This window comes from Fundulus heteroclitus, unplaced genomic scaffold (genome assembly GCF_011125445.2).
Source record: "Fundulus heteroclitus isolate FHET01 unplaced genomic scaffold, MU-UCD_Fhet_4.1 scaffold_207, whole genome shotgun sequence".
NCBI lineage: Eukaryota > Metazoa > Chordata > Actinopteri > Cyprinodontiformes > Fundulidae > Fundulus > Fundulus heteroclitus.
In genome coordinates this window covers 1-23,186 of record NW_023396619.1, presented here as the reverse complement: position 1 = coordinate 23,186, position 23,186 = coordinate 1, and the positions used below count along the sequence as shown (strand labels likewise).

Here is a 23,186-nt window from a genome sequence, read left to right as displayed (position 1 = left end):
GATTAAAGGACTGATGTCTCAGCAGGATCTGGAAAAATTAATCCATGTTTATCTTTAGTAGAATTGATTACTGCAACGGTGTTTTCACAGGTCTGCCTAAAAAGTGGATCAGAACGCTGCAGCTGATCCAGAACGCTGCTGCCCGCGTCCTCACTAAGACTAAGAAAGTAGAGCACATGGACCCGGTTCTGAAGTCCTCACTAAGACTAAGAAAGTAGAGAACATGGACCCGGTTCTGAAGTCCTCACTAAGACTAAGAACGTAGAGAACATGGACCCGGTTCTGAAGTCCTCACTAAGACTAAGAACGTAGAGAACATGGACCCGGTTCTGAAGTCCTCACTAAGACTAAGAACATAGAGAACATGGACCCGGTTCTGAAGTCCTCACTAAGACTAAGAACGTAGAGAACATGGACCCGGTTCTGAAGTCCTCACTAAGACTAAGAACGTAGAGAACATGGACCCGGTTCTGAAGTCCTCACTAAGACTAAGAAAGTAGAGAACATGGACCCGGTTCTGAAGTCCTCACTAAGACTAAGAAAGTAGAGAACATGGACCTGGTTCTGAAGTCCTCACTAAGACTAAGAACGTAGAGAACATGGACCCGGTTCTGAAGTCCTCACTAAGACTAAGAACGTAGAGAACATGGACCCGGTTCTGAAGTCCTCACTAAGACTAAGAACGTAGAGAACATGGACCCGGTTCTGAAGTCCTTCAATGGCTCCCTGGATCTCAGAGAATAGACTTTAAAATCCTTCTGTTAGTCTATAAATCCCTGAATTAGCACCTAAATACATCACAGACTTGTTATCAGGGCATCAACCCTCCAGACCACTAAGGTCTTCTGGCTCCAGCCTGCTCTGCAGAACCAGAACCAGAACCAGAACCAGAACCAAACATGGAGAAGCAGCATTCAGTTCCTATGCTCCACTGATCTGGAACAAACTTCCAGAAAACTGTAAAAGTGCAGAAAGCCTGAGTTCCTTTAAATCAAGATTAAAAACACATTTGTTTAGAATTGCCTTTGAATGTTCAAGTTAAAATGTTTTACTGTTTTCAAATGTTCTTTTTTGTTTCTATACTGTCCCTACTTGCTTTTATACTGTTTTATTTTCCTGTATTTTAATCATGTAAAGCACTTTGCATTGTCTCTGTACTGAATTGTGCTATATAAATAAATTTGCCTTGCCTTGCCTTGCCTCCTCCATCAGCCTCCTCCCTCTGCTCCTCCATCAGCCTCCTCCATCAGCCTCCTCCTCCTTCAGCCACCTCCATCAGCCTCCTCCTCCCCCTGCTCCTCCATCAGCGTCCTACTCCCTCTGCTCCTCCATCAGCCTCCTCCTCCTGCATCCACCTCCTCCTCCTGCATCAGCCTCCTCCTCCTCCTCTCCTCCTCCTCTCCTTCTCACAGACTGATCAGCAGAGGCTCCACGCTGCACCTCCTCTCTCCTCCACGTTTCAGAGGAGTCATGGAGACGGTTCTAGCGTCTCCAGAGCAGAGCGCTGCACCTCCTCTCTCCTCCACGGTTCAGAGGAGTCATGGAGACGGTTCTAGCGTCTCCAGAGCAGAGCGCTGCACCTCCTCTCTCCTCCTCCACGGTTCAGAGGAGTCATGGAGACGGTTCTAGCGTCTCCAGAGCAGAGCGCTGCACCTCCTCTCTCCTCCACGGTTCAGAGGAGTCATGGAGACGGTTCTAGCGTCTCCAGAGCAGAGCGCTGCACCTCCTCTCTCCTCCACGGTTCAGAGGAGTCATGGAGACGGTTCTAGCATCTCCAGAGCAGAGCGCTGCACCTCCTCTCTCCTCCTCCACGGTTCAAAGGAGTCACGGAGACGGTTCTAGCGTCTCCAGAGCAGAGCGCTGCACCTCCTCTCTCCTCCTCCACGGTTCAGAGGAGTCATGGAGACGGTTCTAGCGTCTCCAGAGCAGAGCGCTGCACCTCCTCTCTCCTCCTCCACGGTTCAGAGGAGTCATGGAGACGGTTCTAGCGTCTCCAGAGCAGAGCGCTGCACCTCCTCTCTCCTCCACGGTTCAGAGGAGTCATGGAGACGGTTCTAGCGTCTCCAGAGCAGAGCGCTGCACCTCCTCTCTCCTCCACGGTTCAGAGGAGTCATGGAGACGGTTCTAGCGTCTCCAGAGCAGAGCGCTGCACCTCCTCTCTCCTCCACGGTTCAGAGGAGTCATGGAGACGGTTCTAGCGTCTCCAGAGCAGAGCCCTGCACCTCCTCTCTCCTCCACGGTTCAGAGGAGTCATGGAGACGGTTCTAGCGTCTCCAGAGCAGAGCGCTGCACCTCCTCTCTCCTCCTCCACGGTTCAAAGGAGTCACGGAGACGGTTCTAGCGTCTCCAGAGCAGAGCGCTGCACCTCCTCTCTCCTCCTCCACGGTTCAGAGGAGTCATGGAGACGGTTCTAGCGTCTCCAGAGCAGAGCGCTGCACCTCCTCTCTCCTCCACGGTTCAGAGGAGTCATGGAGACGGTTCTAGCGTCTCCAGAGCAGAGCGCTGCACCTCCTCTCTCCTCCATGGTTCAGAGGAGTCATGGAGACGGTTCTAGCGTCTCCAGAGCAGAGCGCTGCACCTCCTCTCTCCTCCTCCACGGTTCAGAGGAGTCATAGAGACGGTTCTAGCGTCTCCAGAGCAGAGCGCTGCACCTCCTCTTTCCTCCACGGTTCAGAGGAGTCATGGAGACGGTTCTAGCGTCTCCAGAGCAGAGCGCTGCACCTCCTCTCTCTTCCACGGTTCAGAGGAGTCATGGAGACGGTTCTAGCGTCTCCAGAGCAGAGCGCTGCACCTCCTCTCTCCTCCTCCACGGTTCAGAGGAGTCATGGAGACGGTTCTAGCGTCTCCAGAGCAGAGCGCTGCACCTCCTCTCTCCTCCTCCACGGTTCAGAGGAGTCACAGAGACGGTTCTAGCGTCTCCAGAGCAGAGCGCTGCACCTCCTCTCTCCTCCACGGTTCAGAGGAGTCATGGAGACGGTTCTAGCGTCTCCAGAGCAGAGCGCTGCTCTCCTGTCAGAACTGCAGGAACTCCTGGATAAAGACGTCATTTCCAGGGTTCTCCACGGGGTTCTATTGCCTTTATTTACTGGTTCTGATCACAGAGAGACGGTTCCACATGCTGACAGTCAGACAGCTGCTGGAGAACGTTCTCCAGAACCACTGGTTCTCCTCCATAGATCTGAAGGACTACTTCCATGTTCCATCATCCCCAAACACACAGGAAGTATCTGCGGTTCTCCTTCCAGGGGATTCCCTGTCACTACAACCTGCCGTTGGGTTCCTCTCTGGTTCCACGCACGTTCTCCAGATGCCGCTGCGCTCTGCAGGGATGAGAATCCTCTTTTATGTGGACCACCTGCTCTTGCTGGCTCGGTCCAGAGAGGAAGCGGCGGTGCAGACCAGAGCTCTGGCTCCACAGCTGACAGAACTGGGTTCTCCATAAAGTGCTAAAAGGTTGTGTTCTGCGTCCCAGCTGCTAGGAGCTAAACTGGGCCACCATGAGAGCCCAGAGCAGACGCTGTCAGCGCTGCTCCGCCGGGTCACACCTCCACACAGTGACAGCTCTGTCCGTCATGCGGCTGCTGGGGATGACGTCAGCGGCCCACCTGCTGCTTCCGCTGGCTCTGCTTCATAGGAGGCGCCTGCCTGCAGAGATGCTTCACCCGCCTGCGCAGAGACCCTGTGGCCAGAAGAGGCAGAGGATGACTGCAGTCCCTCCGTCAGTGGGAGCCCACCTGGCCCACTGGGGAAACCCCCCCACTGTGTCAGAGGGAGTTGCCCTCAGCAGACCAGAGTCACACGTCCCGGTGTTCACAGACGCTGTCAGGCTGGGAGGAAGGTGTCTGTCCCAGGTAGTGGCAGAGAAGTGGCCACACCACATGTCTCTCCACATAAAGGTGCTGAAGCTGACTCAGCATTTTGCTCCTCTGCTGCGGGACCAGCAGCTTCTGATCCACACCCACAACAGGCTCACAGCAGCGGCATAAAGCGCCAAGGCTGCTGCTTTAGCTTGAAGATGAATCCAGAACAATGTGAGCTGAAACTCTGTTAAATGATCCATGTTTAGAACATTGTGGCTCTGAGAACCACTGTTCTAGCAGAACCCTGAGCCAGACTAGAAGACAGCAGCATTTTAAACAGATGCCAGAGCCATCAGACTTAAATATCCAGCAGCAGCAAGTGATCATGGATGGATTTATGTTCAAGGAGAGTTTATTGTTGGCTGCTAATCTCCAAGCTCTAGTGCCCCCCCAACCCTAAGCCCAGAACATCTTCATCAGCAGCCGCCACTGCTGAGAACCACACCTTGATCTGGACCTTCACACGTCATGATAACATGTTCTGGTTCTGCTGGCTTTAACTCTTTAAATCAGTTCTACTGGATCACATATCAGACATCAGTTCATCATGTTTCTGGCACTTTTACATTCAGGGACATTCATTTTCTACATTTGATCATTTATTTGTTCATGTTTCAGTTTTAACCTGCATCCTGGTGGCTTCAGCTCACATCTTTCATTCTTTATTCAGGTTGAAGGGCTGCAGGTTGTCAGAGATCAGCTGTGAACATCTGGTCTCTGCCCTGAAGTCCAACCCGTCCCATCTGACAGAACTGGACCTGAGCTCCAACGACCTGAAAGATGGTGGAGTGAAGGAGCTCTGTGGTTTCCTCCAGACTCCCCTCTGCAAACTACAGACACTGAGGTCAGACTCCATGTTTTAGTTCTGATATCTGTGATGTGAAAGTTGTGTTGACACTAAACTGCAGACATCTGGCTGATATTCTACTGATCCACACTGAGGATCTTCATGCTAAAGTCTGCTTTCTTCTTCACTGCTTTGCTCCACTTAAAGTTTCTTTCTTTTTCTAACTTCCTGTCAGCATTTATTCAATAATCAGCAGAAAACATGAAACAATGAGCTGAATTTCAGTTTAGAGTTGCAGCTTTTATCCAGAACTGAGGAAGAGGAAGAGAGAAGAAATAAAATGCTGATGTTTCATTTATTTGAAGGTTTTTAATCTCTTTAAACCTTCATCAGGTCAGTTTTTCTCCATTTTCTACAGGATGATGTTAAAATAATTGAATAAGTGGATGTAATTGAGCTGAAAAGCAAAGTTCAGATCTTGTATTGTAATAAATCTTTGCTGAGTTTGTTCCTGGACTTGGAGCCAGTTTTTAATGTTGTCTCTCTGTGTAACTGAGTCTGAGCCCTGATCTCAGGTCAGAAGCGGACAGCATTGGGACCCCCAGTGTGTAGAAATGCCCCTCATGTGAAGCGGCTCAGAGGGGATTCAAGCCAGTTTAGAAAAGTCAATTTCAGCTCCTGGAATCTGTGTGACAGGAACAAATCTAGAATCCCTGATTGATGCTTCAGCACTTTTAGAAGCTCTGCAAGGATTTTACTGACTAAAACACTCAGACACAACATGTCACAGTAGCAGGTTCTGCTTCTGGCAGCTCCAGCTCCTAAAGTCAGTTTACATGAAATATTATCCATCACATCATGTTTTTATGGCTGTGGAATCATTAAAATAGTTCATTTATCTGCATTAATCTCCATTTGTTCATAGTTCCTCCACAGAAATCTTTCTCATCAACAGCTGACATCTTTTATAAACTCCTATTTTCCCCTTACTGTATTGCGTGGATGTTGGGCTTCACCCTGTGGATGAAATGATGTGTAAAGGCCAGTTTTAGTAGCAGCTTGAGGGCTGCGTAGATGGAGCTCAGAATAATACGTGTGCCCACATCGCCATCTTACCGGGGATCAAATGAAGGAGTATGGTAAACTCAATAAGCTAAACACAAAGGCAGAAAATCAAGACAACAAACAGAATGGTCTGTTTCTGAGGCTGAAGGAGAAACAGTTGTGATGACAGAGTTTAAAATAGTCTTAAACGGTCAAAGAGGGTGTGTCCTGTGGTAAGTGGAATCTGATCAAACTTACTAAAGAAATCAACTCACTGGTTGGAAAAGTGAGAAATGTTAAAGTGTTGAGGGATGGATCTTTGCTGATCATTTGTAATGATGTTAAACAAAAAGAAAGGGCTCTGAATATAAAAAGTCCTAGGTGAGAATGTGAGGGGAGAATGTTAGATAACAGGAAATATGTGTGTGGTTTTATTTCAGGTTATTTCTCCTGATGTTAATGACATTAAATCTAATTTATCAGGAGGGAAAGTAGTTGTAGTCAAACGGTTGAAAAGAAACAAAAATGGAGAAAGGAGTGATAGTTTTTCTATCCTGCTAAAGATTGAAGAGAAAACTCTAACAGACAAAGTGTTTGTGGGATAAATGAGTTCTGATGTTAAACCATTTATTCCTCCACCACTGCGGTGCTTTAAATGTCAAAGATGTGGACATGTGGCGGCAGAATGCAGGGAAACAGAAGTGTGGGAGATGTGCTGGTGATGATGAGTATGGAAATGTGAGGAAGGAGCTCCTTTGAGATGTTGTAATGGTGGAGGTGGACATAGTTCAGGTTTCAGGGGATGTGTAGCTAGTAAAAGAGCTGTGGAAGTACAGAAAGTTAAAATCACTGCTGGGATCACTGATGCAGAAGCAGCTAAAAAAGTGTCTGTTCCACCAATGATGCAGCCAAAGAAAGTGACAGGGCTAGAAGAAGGAAGTTCTGATTGTCTGAAGGCACCAAGATTAAAGATGACACTCTACTCATGAAGAAAGAGCATTTGGTTTATTCATGGTGGAGGTTATAAATTACACTGCTCAAAGGAAAACAGAAATAATTGTGAAGGCAGCCCAAAAGTATCTTGATTTTAAGAATGCTAGCTGGGAATCAATTAAGGAAAAACTGAATGAGACACAATCTTCTCTGCCTCAATCATGCAGTGGTGGCCCTTCTTCATGTTAGTTATATTCCAGTGGAAGGAAAGAAGTCTCATTAGTGATGGTCTACAGTTTAAGAAATACATTTCTGATCTGATAATTAAGCCTCATCTGATTTACATTCATGAAACTTGTCTGAAGCCCCAATTAGATTTTATAATTCCTGGATAAACAACAATTAGGAATGATAGAAAGGAAAGACGGGGGGGGGGGGGGGGGGGGGGCAATATTTGTGTTAGATGGTATAAGATATAAAGTGGAATCAATAGGGCAGAATTATGAATCAACAGTTGTTAAGATCTGGATAGGAAATGGTCAGATTTCAGTGATTAATCTATATAATTGTAGCAGGAAGTTGACCATTGAAGATCTTAATGAAGTAAATGAAGAGCATGAAGGAAAGACTGTATGGTGTGGTGATTTCAGTTCACATCATGTTTTATGGGGCAGTCTAAATACAGATGCAGATGGATTGGTCACTGAAGAGTTTCTAGAATTACATTCACTGCTTTGTGTTATAAAGCTTTTAAATTGGTAAGGAGATGCCATACTTCTGAGGCATTAATTCAGTGTAAGAAAGCTCAAGCTGTATTTAGGAAGACTGTTAAAGCAGCTAAGAAGGCATGTTGGAGGCAGTATTGTAATTCTATTGGAGGAGAAACCAAGTTATCTGAGGTATGGAGAGTTATTTAGAAAGTTAATGGTGTTAGAAGAACTTTTCCTTACCTGTTCTAGAATTTAACGGGAAAATAGCTGTTAGTGATAAAGAAAAAGTAGTTATTAGCAGAAACGTTAATTAAAGTTCATAGTTCAGAAGATTTATCTGAAGATATAACGAGTTATAAAGAGAAGATTTTATCTGAAAATCCAGGAGTCACTAATAAGAGAAAAGTTTCAAATCAAGATCTAGATCTGCCTTTTTCTTTGTATGAGCTGAAAAAAGCTATTTTTAATGTTAAACAGTCAACACCAGGAAAAGATACAGTTTGTTCTATAATGCTTAAACATTTAAATGATAGATCACTGACTGTTCTTTTAAAACTGTTTAATCTGATGTGGGAGACGGGGATTATTCCTGCAGCATGGAAACAGTCAGTTAAGATTCCTGTGTTGAAGCAGGTAAAAATGCAGCAGAGCCTTCAAACTACAGGCCTATAGCTCTGACATCTCAATTAGGGAAAACTATGGAGATAATTGTAACAGAATATCATCTTTTCTAGAAAGTAAACATTCATTCTGTCCTTTTCAAAGTGGTTTTCATAAAGGGAGAAATACGATGGATGCAGTTCTGTGCCTGGAGTCAGAAGTAAGGAAAGCTCAAACAAATAAAGAAATAGTGATAGCTGTGTTCTTTGACATAGAAAAGGTGTATGAGATGTTATGGAGAGAGGGATTATTGATTAAATTAGAAAAACTTGGCCTAAGTGGTGAGATTTCTAACTCGGTTTTAGATTTTCTGTTTGGTAGAGAAATAGAAGTTAGAGTTGGGGCTGATTTCTCTACTAGATATATTGTTGAGAATGGTAGCCCACGAGGCAGTGTGTGTAGCCCAATTCTTTTTAATATTATGATAAATGACATTTCTGATGAGATAGAAGGTAGTATAGGGAAATCTTTATTTGCAGATGATGGGGCTCTGTGGGTGAGGGTCAGAATCGGATATGTTTGCAGAAAAAGATGCAGGAGGCCATTTTGAAAGTGGAAGGTTGGTAAATAAATGATTTAGAATGTCAGCTGCAAAGTCCCAAGTTATTAGTTTTATAGAAGACATCAGGAAGTTAATTTAACTCTTTATAATCAGAAGCTAGAACAAGTGAATAAAGTCAGGTTTTTAGGGGTCATCTTTGATGAAAAGTTATCTTGGAAACAGCAGATAGAATTAGTTCAAAATAAATGTAAAAAGTGAATAATCTGTTGAGATGTCTTTGTGGACAGGAATGGGAGCTTCAAGAAGTGCTGTTGGCAGTTTATCAGGCTCTCAGGAGATCTTCCTTGGATTATGGCTGTATAGCATATATGGCAGCTGCTAACAGTCATTGGAGAAAACTTGATAGAGAACAAACACAAGGGTTACCAATATGTTGTGGAGCTTTCAGATCATCTCCTTTAGCTGCTTTGCAGGTTAAACTGGTGAGCTTCCTTTAAGCTTAAGAAGATTGAAGCTAATGTATGTGTACTGGCTAAATCTACAGGGACATAATTATGGTCATCCAACTAAGGCTGTGCTGCAGGACTTTTGGGAACATCATAAATCTGATTGGAACAGCTTTGGATGGATTGGGGACATAAAAGCTCCACATTTGGCTTTGGAGCTTTTATGTCCCCAATACACCTTAAACTGGTTGCCATCTGCCAATAAAAAACAAAAACAAAACAAGAAGACTTTTGACTTTCAATAAAAAGTTCAACCAGTTAAATAATTTAGTTAAAACCAAGTGTCATTTCCATAAAATACTTAAATCAGGAGCTTGTTAAATTGAAGTTCTCCTCTTTCAGACACTTCACATAAAATCTTGTTAAAACCCCACAACTGCATAAAATCCTCCATGTTCTGCGTGGCTCTGTGGAAGTGAAACTCCAGCCTAATCCTGGCTTTAACGTTGCACTTCCACAGAGCCACAGCATCAAGGTGAGGTCCTCCCTGCAGTCTGTCTCTACGGGACAAATAAATAGCCATCTTTGCCTCACTGATTAAGAAGTTTAAAAGTCTGGCCTTTGCCTTATTACTTTTATTTTGGCACACTCCTCCAATAAATAAAAAACAGTGCCAAAAAGACTAAAAACATTTGTTAAAAGGCTAAAAATGGTCTTTAGTCTGTTACAGTCCATAAAAACATGAAAAACGTTCTCAGACAGACTGCAGAAAGGAGACTCATTTAAAACAGCCCGATTAATAACGGATAAAAAAGAGTTTGTGGCGATGGCACCGTGTAAAATCCTCCATTGGAGATCACCAGTTCTCTTTTTAATTGGAGGCTTATATAAAGTCCTCCACTGGGGTGCTCTACCAGCAAGTCTATCAGTCCATACACAGACTGCGCGGTTCTCGAAATGTCTTCGATTTATCACTTTGGAGCAGACTCTATAAACAGTTTTCTGGTCCATAGTGGATAAAACCATCTTCTGTGGGTCCAGGCTGGAGAGCAGAGGTCCACTTCTCTCCGGGAACCCAGGATCCAGGATCAGGCCAGGAAAGGAGTCCATCGGGTCTGGCTGGCTCTGTCTCTCACAGTAGTCACAGAGCAGAGCCTTTCTGTTAGCATTATTATTCATCTGGACCAAGGTTCCTTTTTAGTTTATTATTTGCTCTTTGAGAGAAGCCACCACTGAGTTTGGTCTCCATGTTCACATAGAAACAGGCCTGCAGCGTAGGCTTAGCTTGGCTTTTACCGCCTTTAGCTTTAATTAATAAGCATTTAAGCAAATATTATTGAACTGGGATCTCAAATTGACTCCCTGAGGGTTTTTATTTTGCAGTTGTATGCAGAGAAGTGCTTGTTGTCTTTATTTAAAGGTCCTAAAGTACATTTATTTTATTCACCTTTTTATTTTCCTACATAAAGGGGGGGGGGGGGTGTTAACACTTTACAACTTGTGTCAAATGGTGATTTAGTCGGTGCCTCATTATTCCAGTGTTCAGTGTTTAGTGCTAAAACCTAATACCTGCATAGATCTGTAGTCCACGTTTGCACTGCAAGTTTGCTGGTTCAAATCCCACAGGCTCCTGCCCTGGGTCCCTGAGCAAGACCCTTAGAGCCAGAATGCTCCGGGGCGCCACCCAGTGGCAGCCCACTGCTCCCTGAGGGACGGTTAAATGCAGAGGACACATTTCATTGGTTTCCAGAGATGTGGTGAAAAATGCAGATGATTGTTATTTAGTCCAAAGCTCTGAGCTGCCCTCAGGTCTTCAGGAAGGCTGATCCACAGCTGAGGGCCGCAGGTGGAGAAAGTCTCCTCATGGTAGGTTCTAGTTCTCACAATGAGCCAGCAGACACACAGAGACCCACTGAGAACAACTGAGCCAGGATGATGGAGAACATGTGAGCCCAGCAGCAGAACATGGACCAATGTTCAGTGATCAGGGACTGAAGGAGCAGAACTTTAACCAGACACTGTGTTTCCTTAGAGAAAAGCCTCCATGCAGGCTGCTGCTTTAGCTTGAAGATGAATCCAGAACAATGTGAGCTGAAACTCTGTTAAATGATCCATGTTTAGAACATTGTGGCTCTGAGAACCACTGTTCTAGCAGAACCCTGAGCCAGACTAGAAGACAGCAGCATTTAAACAGACGCCAGAGCCATCAGACTTAAATATCCAGCAGCAGCAAGTGATCATGGATGGATTTATGTTCAAGGAGAGTTTATTGTTGGCTGCTAATCTCCAAGCTCTAGTGCCCCCCCCCCCCAACCCTAAGCCCAGAACATCTTCATCAGCAGCCGCCACTGCTGAGAACCACACCTTGATCTGGACCTTCACACGTCATGATAACATGTTCTGGTTCTGCTGGCTTTAACTCTTTAAATCAGTTCTACTGGATCACATATCAGACATCAGTTCATCATGTTTCTGGCACTTTTACATTCAGGGACATTCATTTTCTACATTTGATCATTTATTTGTTCATGTTTCAGTTTTAACCTGCATCCTGGTGGCTTCAGCTCACATCTTTCATTCTTTATTTAGATTGATGGGCTGCAGTTTGTCAGAGATCAGCTGTAAACATCTGGTCTCTGCCCTGAAGTCCAACCCGTCCCATCTGACAGAACTGGACCTGAGCTCCAACGACCTGAAAGATGGTGGAGTGAAGGAGCTCTGTGGTTTCCTCCAGACTCCCCTCTGCAAACTACAGACACTGAGGTCAGACTCCATGTTTTAGTTCTGATATCTGTGATGTGAAAGTTGTGTTGACACTAAACTGCAGACATCTGACTGATATTCTACTGATCCACACTGAGGATCTTCATGGTAAAGTCTGCTTTCTTCTTCACTGCTTTGCTCCACTTAAAGTTTCTTTCTTTTTCTAACTTCCTGTCAGCATTTATTCAATTATCAGCAGAAAACATGAAACAATGAGTTGAATTTCAGTTTAGAGTTGCAGCTTTTATCCAGAACTGAGGAAGAGAGAAGAGAGAAGAAATAAAATGCTGATGTTTCATTTATTTGAAGGTTTTTAATCTCTTTAAACCTTCATCAGGTCAGTTTTTCTCCATTTTCTACAGGATGATGTTAAAATAATTGAATAAGTGGATGTAATTGAGCTGAAAAGCAAAGTTCAGATCTTGTATTGTAATAAATCTTTGCTGAGTTTGTTCCTGGACTTGGAGCCAGTTTTTAATGTTGTCTCTCTGTGTAACTGAGTCTGAGCCCTGATCTCAGGTCAGAAGCGGACAGCATTGGGACCCCCAGTGTGTAGAAATGCCCCTCATGTGAAGCGGCTCAGAGGGGATTCAAGCCAGTTTAGAAAAGTGAATTTCAGCTCCTGGAATCTGTGTGACAGGAACAAATCTAGAATCCCTGATTGATGCTTCAGCACTTTTAGAAGCTCTGCAAGGATTTTACTGACTAAAACACTCAGACACAACATGTCACAGTAGCAGGTTCTGCTTCTGGGAGCTTCAGCTCCTAAAGTCAGTTTACATGAAATATTCTCCATCACATCATGTTTTTATGGCTGTGGAATCAGTAAAATACTTCATTTATCTGCATTAATCTCCATTTGTTCATACATTAACATTCATGAGGTGCTTTGCATGGAGCGTTTCTGCTTGAATTTGGGCGTGTAGAGGGCAGAACCTGAGCCAGAACCTGGTACCAAATGTGTCGCTACAGCTGGGATCTAGAAAGGAAAATGGCTGCTGCTGTGTCTGAGCATGGTTTGATTCATCTGAATATTTTTACCATACTCCATTTTCTTTTTCTTGGCGTTCACTTTTAGTACGGATTCCATACAAAGTTTCTAAATGAGAGCCAGGACTGTAAAAACTGCTAAACAAGTTTTAACTGTTGAAAGTTCTGATATTGTTGATTGTTGAAGAGCTGAAGTCAGCAGGTCTTTATTGAAGCAGCAGCTTGTTGTCATTAATATTAATGAGAGTTCTTTAACTGGTTCTGTTGGACTGTTAGAACCTGCATCCTGGTGGCTTCAGCTCACATCTTTCATTCTTTATTCAGATTGTATGGCTGCAGTTTGTCAAAGATCAGCTGTGAACATCTGGTAATGGCGCTGAAGTCCAACCCGTCCCATCTGACAGAACTGGACCTGAGAGGAAACAACCTGAAGGAGTCAGATGTTCAGCAGCTGGAGGATCTTGTAGAGAGTCCAGACTACAAACTGGAAACTCTGTAAGTAGATGGTTGGAGTGAGTCCAGCTGCTGTCAGCAGAACTGTTCTGAACCCAGTTGGTACCAAAGCAAAGATCCAGTGTTTCCTGTAAAGCTGCAGCTTCTCAGTGGGAGGAGAATGGTGACAGGCTTCCTGATTGGACACAAAGACAACAATCAGCCAATCAGAGGAGCCAGCAGCTTGTTGTCTTCCTGTCTTTGTGTCCATGTGAAGATGACTGTTGTTGTTGTGTTCATGTCTTCCAGCTGACAGCCTTCCACCATGTCTAGAGACAGTGGTCCTCATTCATCAAGCTGTGGAGCATCAGATCTGATCTCACACTCTTTGTTCTCTCATTTCAACAGCAAACAGCTGATCAGTTTCATCTTAGTCACAGCTCTGAGATCAGTCTGACTGCAGCCTGCAGATCACTGATTTCACAGCCCATCATTCCATTTAGTCACCATGTGGTCTTTCTACAGAGCACAAGCTCTGCTGAAGTCCACTCAGCACATCTGGACATGTGTCCTTCTCTCACTAGTTTCATCCAGATGTGTTCAGGGACAGCCTCCATGTTTCTTAGTCAGCTGATGTTTCAGGAACAGATGTTCATGTTCAGCTTCCAGAGGCTGAAACACTCACTGATCTCCTCTGTTGCTCCTTCTTCTCTCTGCAGGAGGTGGAGGTTCTGATGATCTTAGTGGAGGAGAGAAGCTGAGCTGTCCTGATGATCCAGAGGTTGAAGCTGCAGCAGTTTGACTTTAAAGAGACTCTGACTGGATCCTGATGATGAACTCAGACCTTAGAGTTGTTGATCCTGTTTATCTGATCATGTCTGTCATTTAGTGTCTGATATTGTTTGTCTCTGTGGACCAATGAGGATCAAATGAAAACTAAGCTGCATTTAGTGGCTCCATGGAGTTTTGATCTGAATCTGATGAAACTGCAAAGTTGATCTTTTTTCTCTCTGCTTCATTTTCAGCCTGTAACCCAGAAATCTGAAATAAAGCTCAACTCTAAAGTTTTCAGGCTGCATGTTTGCTTCATTGTGATGCAGTTTCTGCAGGTTTTTCAGCATATTTTAGATGTTTTCTGCAAATGTTTGGGCAGCTCTGGTCCTTTTATCTGTTGCTGCAAACAGCTCAGTGAGTAAATGATGGTTTCTTCAATCAGAGGATGAAGCTTTTCTTCAGGATTTTACATGTTCTCATTTGTTCTGCATTTTTTTAACTACATGCGCCGTGTTTCTGTGCTTCACCGCTCTTACTGCCCCCCCCCCCTCCTAGGAGCCAGGTGCTTTTATCAGCGGCCAGCCTTTAAAACGTGAATCACTACGTTTAATGTCCTTCCACTCGTACCAAAATGTCCCAATTAAAATCAGTAGGAGAGTCAGTAGCTGTGTTTCATGCTCTTTTGTTTCTAACACACAGAACCAGCGGTGCTTCGGTGGGCGTGGTCCCTTGAGCTTGAATTTAGGTGCACAAAATGACGTTACATGTAATTTAGGTGCGCACTTTTAAGGGTCACTTTAAGGAACTTGTAACATCAGGGGCTTCAGCTCAGACCCATTATTCCTTCTCTTCCCTCTAAAGGAGCCCTTTACAGTCTTCCTTTATGAATTTTCCTCACTGTTTATCCCTCACAGCCCATGAGGGTAAAATCCAGCAGCTGGATCAGCGTAAAGACGCAGCGTGAACCCCTGTGTGCTTTAAGTGTGGCAGCTGAGGGAAAATGTTGGACCGTATAGGCTTGATGAAACTCTGCCTCATTCACAAATGAGACCAACATGGATAGAATAATGATAATCTGTAGTGTTTTATTGCCTGGATGTGAATCTGATAATTCATACTGTGCCTTTTATAATCAACTACAATTATTTCTTAAAGTCAGGAAACAAAGATTTCTCTTCCAGGGTCCGGTCAGCCATGCCCCCCGAAAATTAACATAATCTCACTCTTAACTTTTGATAAAAGTTGAGAGTTCTCGTCAGAATTAATATTTTGGCTGGTAAAAAATATGCTTAAGGCTGCTTTAAGTCCATCAGGAACAAGGATTTGTTCAGTCCAAGTCCACCTAACCCACTCAGGATAGTACAAGCCAACGGCCTCCACACTAAATCAGTAGGACCACACAGGAACCTCTGTAGGAAGTGGAAACGGAAAGCAGCCCCCCTGCTGCTGAGCTGGATCAGGCCCTGTCCTCCATCGTCCTTCACTCTGCAGCACCCAGTGCAGTTTGTCCCAGAAAGAGTCAACAAGAAGAGCCTGGATCTTTGACAGCAGGTCAGGTGGGGGGTCAACACATGACAGGCCATGCCAGAAAGTGGATGAAACCAAATTATTAACAATTAGAACTCTGCCTCTGTAGGACATCTTTGTCAAAATCCACTTCCACCTTGTTAAACCACCTTTCACCTTATCTAGAACATTTTCCCAGTTTTTCAAACCAAAACATTGATCACCCAGAAAAACTCCTAAATATTTAAACCCTCCCTTCTTCCAAATTAACCCCCCAGGCAATCTTAGTTGATTCTCCAGGTCACCTCCAACACACAGAGCTTCACTTTTGTCCCAGTTTACTTTGGCTGAGGATAAAGAGCCAAACTGAGCTCCATCTCTCACCAACATGTCAATATCCTTCTGAGTATTCACTAAGAGGACAAGGTCATCTGCATAGGCCGACAGCTTTAAAGGTTTATTCCAACCTGGAATGATCAACCCCTGAAGGTCACATCTGAGTCTATGTAACAAGGGCTCAAAGCTAAAGAATAGAACATGCCAGAAAGGCCACACCCTCGTCTAATTCCTCTGTGGACCTGAAAAGGAGCGCTCAGACCACCATTAATGTTTAGCTCACTCTGAATGTCACAGTATAAAACCTTAACTTTATCAATAAAACCAGGACCAAAGCCAAAAACACTCAAAGTGAGCCATAAGTAGTCATGCTCAACACCATCAAAGGCTTTTTCTTGATCAATAGACATGATTCCAGCTTTCAGGCCATACAGCTCACAGATCTCTAAAAATCTCCTATCAAGACAATGTTATCAGAGATCAAGCTGCCCGCTACACAATATGTCTGATCACAGTGGATCACTTTCTCCACCACTTTGCTCAGCCTGGCTGCCAACACCTTAGAGAGGAGCTTGTAGTCTGAGCAGAGCAGTGAAACAGGTCTCCAGTCTTTAATAAACTGCAGCTCACCTTCCCTGGGCAGTAAAGTAAGAAGCGCCCTTCTGCAGCTCAGTGGCAGACGGCCTCCAGCCAGACTGTCCTTCAGTACTGACAGCAGATCTTCCCCCACTACTGAGCACAAAGACTTGTAGAAGTCCACAGGTAGAGCATCTATTCCAGGAGCTTTGCCACTCTGCATGCTCTGCAGAGCTGCATAGAGTTCATTAGCAGACAGAGCTGCTTCCAGCTCTATGTTCCTCTGCTGCTCCACCTGAGGAAGACCAGTGTAGAAGCTCTGGGACACTGCCTGCTCCTCTCTGGGCTCACATTTAAACAGCTTGCTGTAAAAAGTCACAGCATGCTTACCAGTTGCTGGATGATCAGTCAGCACCTGCCCAGTGTCGCCCTTTAAGCTGTGAAGGAACTTTTTCTGTCCATTCTTACGCTGTAGAGCAAAGAAAAAGTGAGATGGTGTTCCCTCTAAGCTGCACGGCATCTGGCTTCAGCGCACAGCAAATCTATGCTGCGCAGTAAATAAAATCCACTATGAACTGTAAACTAAATAATAATGAAGCAGGTTATTTTTGACCATTTAGTAATTCTGCTGAGATGCTGTTCCCTCCCGCTTTGTGAGCGCCAGGTGCTGATCAGGTGGAGAAGAGACTCTAGGCCTGTGGCGCTGTGCGTCTCTGTCAGCCAATGATACGCTGCGCTTCATGCCTAAACTTATGCAGCCAATCACTGTCATGAGCAGAACTTTAGGCGGATGTGCCGCTTTTTTGCGAAGCGTGCGCTAAAGACGAGATGAAGGAAGTAAATCCTGGTAAGCCACTCTAATTATGGCCAAACGAGCCGGCTGTGGAGCATCCGCTGATCAAGGGAAAGCTAAAAAGAAATGCGGTACATTTAAAGTGGAATGGCTGTTGGAGCATGTACAAATAGAAGAAGGAGAGGTGAAACTGGGGGAGATTCTTTCTGTTTCAGGTGAGAAAGGACTGCGCTGCAAAGGATGCTGCCAAGCTAAAGTAGCAAGCGAGTTTTCAGAGGGAAAAGTGTGGACTGAGTGGAAGTTGGACTTCCTTAAAGGTCACATTCAGCATAAAACTCATCTGAATGCTGTTGGAATTTTACAAAGATTTAAGATGGAATGGAGATCAGCAGATTATTGCAGCAGAGCTCAAAAGATGGAGAAAAAAGGAATGAGCTGTCCCAGAAAAAGAAATCTGACCCTGAGCAAGTTAAACTTCTCATTGATGACTTTCTACTGGCCATCAAAATAAATGCATCAATGCTATCGGTGCAGCAAACACATGATCACATGGCAGAGTATGTGAGTGGACCAGAAAGCTGGCCAAGCAAAAATGATTCCTTTGAATTTGTGAACTCGATCAATGAGAATAAATGCAGAATAAAACTATGCAGAGTGTTAAAAATGCACCCTGGCATACTCTGATAGTAGATGAGAGCACAGACATAACGGTGCACAAGATGCTAGTCTTGTCTGTTAAATCCAGGGAGGAAAATGATGTCAACTATAAAACATCATCCAGCTACCAGCATGCACTGCTGCTGATATTGTGCAGCCTATCAGCCAGTTCTACTCCAACCATGGATGGACTTGCAGAAGATGGTGATGCTGACATGTGATGGTGCCTCAGTAATGCTGGGGAAGCACAATGGAGCTGCAGCATTATTAAAAAGACATATAGCACACCTAGCTGAACAACATTGTGTGGCCCATAGAGAGGACCTGGGCATTGATGATGCCTGGAAAGATGTGCCTTTGATGCCAGATGTGCAAACTCTTCTTACAACTGGATATTCCACTTTCTCTCTGTCCACTGTGAAGAAATGGAGGAACTAGCAAAGATTCTCCATGAAGATACTGTCATCCAGGCCTCTGAGTGAAGTGTGATGGCTGTCACAGCTTTGAATGCTCTTCTGAGGAACGACACGGTGCTTGAGGAATACTGCAGAAGAGAAAGCAATGACAACAGGGATCCGCTGGCAAATTACTGCTACAAAAAGCTGAGTGGTTCAAAGTTACTCTAACAGCTCTGGGAGATGTTTTAGGGGAGCTGGCACATCTCTGTGTTTCCTTCCAAAGACTTGATCTGTGAGGGAAGGACACAGAGACTGAGAAGTTGACTTCTCAATACTTGAATGATGAGAAGAATGTGCAGTGGAGTGACCGTGTCAAAGAGCTGATGAGGACCTCATCAGCTGATGAGATAAACACCAGTCAGATTATTCTTTTCATTCCTAAGCTCTGTCATCACTTGGATGCTGGTTTTCCTGAAGGTGAATTAAGGGAGTGGTCTGCATTTGACATTGAAGCACTAAGCTCAGACATCAGTTGTGAGTATGGATCAGCAGGCATCGCTACACTGGCAAAGAAACATGAGGGCATTCTGCCTCTCATGCTCCTTAGAGACCATGAACAGTGAATATGCTGAGTTCAAGTACATAGTGAAGCAACAACTTAAACAAGGCTCAATCAGCACATTCTCACATATGGTGGCTGCAACACTTAGATGTGAGGAGCTAACAGAAACCTCACAGCTTCTGGGTATTTGTGCTACTTTCCAAGCATCCAGTGCAGATTGTGAAAGAGGCTTTAGTTTGATGAATCGCATCAAAGCAGCATCCAGAAATGGTCTTGAAGTAGAACATTTGGAGCAGCTGATGCGCATAAAGTCAACAGAAGAAGCAGGTGAAGCCATCAACCTGGACAAAGTCTACAACCACTGGAGAAGTGAGAAGGACAGACGAGAAAAATAAGGCAAACTTGAAATTACAGTGCAGATTATTCTGTGTTCTTGTGTTAATAAGGGCTTTTCATTTATGGATATTAATCACTAAATGTTGTTAATAAGTTAGAAGTTGTAGAAGAGCTGGCATCAAACTGGAATAATATCACAGAATCTTTTACTTCCTGTTCTATTCTACCTCCATTTTCAAAAGCAGCTGTCTATACCTTTCTTATTTTATGTACCATGTGCTTGTGCTAAATGTCATTGGCCAAAATGTAAACAGATTAATGGCAGTAAAATTTGAACTTTGAAAGACATGTCTGTCAGTTCTTCCTTAGCAGGTCCCCTACTCTGACATAAAATATACCAAACAGCTCATAAAGAAGATTTAGTCTTTTTAAGGTAATCGGTCTAAATCAGTTTTATCTAAATTGAGCAATCTAAAAGAAATGATTGCTTTAATCTGATTATTATAGGCCATCTACAGGTAACTTGTTCTAATCCTACAATCTCAGGTTTTTGACAGGCGGAACATTGATATAGCCTCAGTGCACGTGTGATGTTGCTCACTGAGGTCAGGTGATCGCTCAGGGAGTCTGTGTGTTTGCTAAGACACATGAAAAATTAGGGGGAACACTGGATGGAACATCCATGTGGGCTCCATGCTGGAAACGGGACCTAACGAGACCCCCTGAGCTGAGACAGCCAGCAAGTTGGCTAAATCAGACTTCTTAGCTTCAAGTATGTGAGTGTGGCGTTGGTCTGCTGTGGCTTCAAAGAAGTCTCTGAGCTCCTCCACCTCAGACTCCAGAGCCCTGACTGAACCACCAAGGCTTTGGTCACATTCTCAGTGGACTGCTGACACAACTGTCTGATCAGCACTTTGACAAAATCCACCATTGTTGGAAAGAAATAAAATCACATTTAGTGCTCTGGTGGTTTTTCATAAAAAAGGCAAATGTATCTTTAAAATTCCTCTCTTCCAATAAGGCTGTGTTAAAATGCCAATAAGCTCTACTGGCTTTTACTCACTTTATAAAGACAGAGACTGTTACAGGTGAGTGATCAGAAAAACCAACAGGGCTGATTAAACCACTTTTAAACTATTAAAATGATGTTTAAACAATAAAAGCATGGAGCCTGGCCATAGAGAATAAATGATGTGCAGCATGAGTCCACGTGTTGCTGCTCACCATGAAAAGCTCTCCACACATCACAGCTCCTGAGCTTCCAGAAGCTGAATCAGGCGAGTGCCAGAGGCGGCATGAGGCTCTGCATGCTTCCTGTCTAAGCTGCTGTCCTCAGGACACTTCAAATCACCTCCAAGAAAGAAAGATTCCTCACTGCTACATTTCTCTACAACTTTATTCAAAGCATCTAGAAACACCAGCCTCTCCACTCCCACACCAGCAGCATAGATAGTAATAAACAGCATTTTTACTTTCTCATCCACGGCTCTTCTTTTCTACAGACGGCCTTTAATGAGCTCCTCAGATTCCAGCCACTGAGGAATAAAGTTTTTAGCAAAGAGAACTCCAACCCCACCACTGTTACTAGTCTGATGACTTCAGAAGGACTCACCAGTCCATTCTCTCCTCCAGTCAGCCTCATTATCAGCACTACTGTCAGTCTCTAGCACTAAAATAATATACAACTGTTTTAGAGAGCACAGCTTGAAGAGAGAAGCTCTTTTCCCAGCATCCTTTGCTCCATTTAAGTTCTAGCTGCCTATCCGTATATCTCCCATAGCAGAGAACAGTAGTAGTGACACAGAAAGCAAAGAGCAAAGCAAAGAAAAGAGAAAGATTCTGAAGGTTCTTCATCATCTTCTAACTGCTTCTTGACCTTCTGCTCTAGTTTTTTAATACGGTAGATCTGCTGCTCAGTGAAAGCTTTCTCTGCCAGGACTCCAGGACTTGTCAGAAAAACCTTCAGTGAGTCCAGGAAGAGCTGCAGTCAGGAAACACTTTGTCCACTTTAAGCTTTCTGGCTGCCTTTGTGTCCTGCAGGAAACTCTTAATCCTGGTTAAGAGTCGCCTCTCTTCTGGTGAGGAGGCCAGAGACTCCACATCACTCTCCTCATCACCTTCACTCTCACCTGACTGCTGACATTCACTATTAGGAGAAACTTTCTGCACTTTACAAGCAGACTGACGCTCTTCATTTGCTTTCCTCTTTTTAGGATCATTAGAAAACTCTTTATCTACCATCATTTCATCCTCCTCCTCCAGAGAACATCCTACCTCTCCTGCTTAAACTAGAAGGACTTTCAGACTTTGACTTTATTTTACTAGGCAGCAGAATAAATCCTTCTTTTCCACATGAGGAGCTCCTCTTCTTTTTCCTGCTCTCTTTAGGGCTCACCACAGCAGATCATGTGACTCCATGTCAACCAATCCCTGAGCTTCTCCTCTATCACACCAAGCCTCTGCATTTGCTCCTTCACTACATGCAGGAATCTTTTCCATGGGCTTTTGCCTCATCAGCTGCCTAGCAGCTCCATCTTCATCATCTTTACCAAGTAAATCTCTCCCTTCTCTACACGTGTCCAAACCATCTCAGCCTTGCTGCTCTAAGCTGCTCTCCAAAGCTGAGCTCAGACTTGAAGCATGCTGGCACTGTGGCTTGGTCCAGCAGCTGTTAAAATGTCTGTGAGGACACCAGCCAGCTGACCTGCACACTCCTTGATCACCTGCCCAGGTATGTTGTCTGGACCTGGGGCCTTCTGCGGGTTGACTCTCCTCAGAGTCTTCCTCACGTCGGCAGTGTCAAAGCAGAGGACCTCCTCTTCCTGATGGGGGACAGCTTTCACTGCTGGAGTCTGTTTAGTGCCTCAAACCTCCAAAGAAGTTATTTAGTCCATTGAGGAAGTCAGCATCAACTTCACCCACCGGGGGGGAGGGCGTGTTGTATTCAGTGATCGCCCGTATGCTCCTGGTGGCTCTGGCGTCATGGAAAAGCTCCATGACGGCAGTTTTATTCCTGTTTTTCAGTGAGGTTTAGCCAGGTGAACGGTGGATTGGTTAGTTAGTTGTTTCCAGGAGGCATGGCGTCCTCCTCCTCCGTCTATCAGGCAGGGAGTGCGGATAGTCCCCCCGGATGGCTCTGTAACTGTGGAGGAGGTGTTGGTGGCTGTTGGTGAGCAGGTAGGACATGATAAACTGTCTCATGCTTCACCAATGAACAAAGCAGTGGTGGTGTTTCTGAAAGATGAGCCTACTGTCCATCAGCTGATGGAGGCCGGGGTGGTTGTCAGGGATTTATTCCTGCAGGTCTCCCTGCTGTCAGTGCCATCCACGCCCATCCGTGTTCCACCGTTTATACCGAACAACCTGTTGGAGAATGAGCTCGGTAGGTTTGGCAAACTGGCAAGTACTTTTAGAACAGTCAGTTTGAGGCTAGTCATGGAAAAGGAGCAGATGGTGCTGGGGGGAGCCTTAAAAAGAGCAGCTGACAAGATGGTGGCAAAAGGCCGTGACATCCCAGATGCAGAAGAGTTATCAGGACCTTGTCTGAAGCAAACACAAGAGTTTAAACTCTTCTTTGTGAAAAGATGTTGAAGAAGCAATGGAGAAATGCCACAAGATAGCGGCTGGTTCCTGGAACCATGAGAATCCAAGCAGCTCATTACTCTGGCTCCAGGAGAACTGATGCTTCTGGATGCAAGTTGCATGAGTTCAACACGTCAGCAGTTTATCTGCAAGAGCTTCAACAGCCAGTGTTTCAGTTTCAGACAGAAGATGGAAATGGCTGCATCACAGCCAGCTGCTGAGGGAAATACAGGAAACAAAGCAGTGGCAAAGTTCACAGCTGATTGGTAAATCGCTGTATTCTCACATATGATGATGATTTGTATCCAGGTATCATTCTAAACATACAAGAGACACGTGTCCAGGTCAAATGTATGCATGGTATTGGGTCAAAGCGCTTCTTCTGGCCATATCAGGATTGATCTTCACTGGTACCTGTTTGATGAAGTCCTTGAACTTATTCCACCCCCACAAACGTTCCAAAGCGCCATGTGGAAGTCTTTAAAGAGGTGTGGAACCCACTCACAATATGAACTTAATGAAACAAAGGCACATTCATG

General features: G+C 44.6%; 1 protein-coding gene across 1 annotated transcript in view; it reads left to right on the top strand.

The window, feature by feature from the left end:
• LOC105924420 (NACHT, LRR and PYD domains-containing protein 12-like) overlaps window positions 1–13,194 on the top strand; it is a 31,846-nt gene extending 18,652 nt beyond the window's left edge. The window contains exons 3-5 of the mRNA XM_036129722.1: window positions 4,531–4,704; window positions 11,532–11,705; window positions 13,020–13,194. Of these exons, the coding sequence (XP_035985615.1) occupies window positions 4,531–4,704; window positions 11,532–11,705; window positions 13,020–13,194 (523 nt within the window). The remainder of the gene's footprint in view (window positions 1–4,530; window positions 4,705–11,531; window positions 11,706–13,019) is intronic.
• The last annotated feature ends 9,992 nt before the right edge of the window (window positions 13,195–23,186 follow it).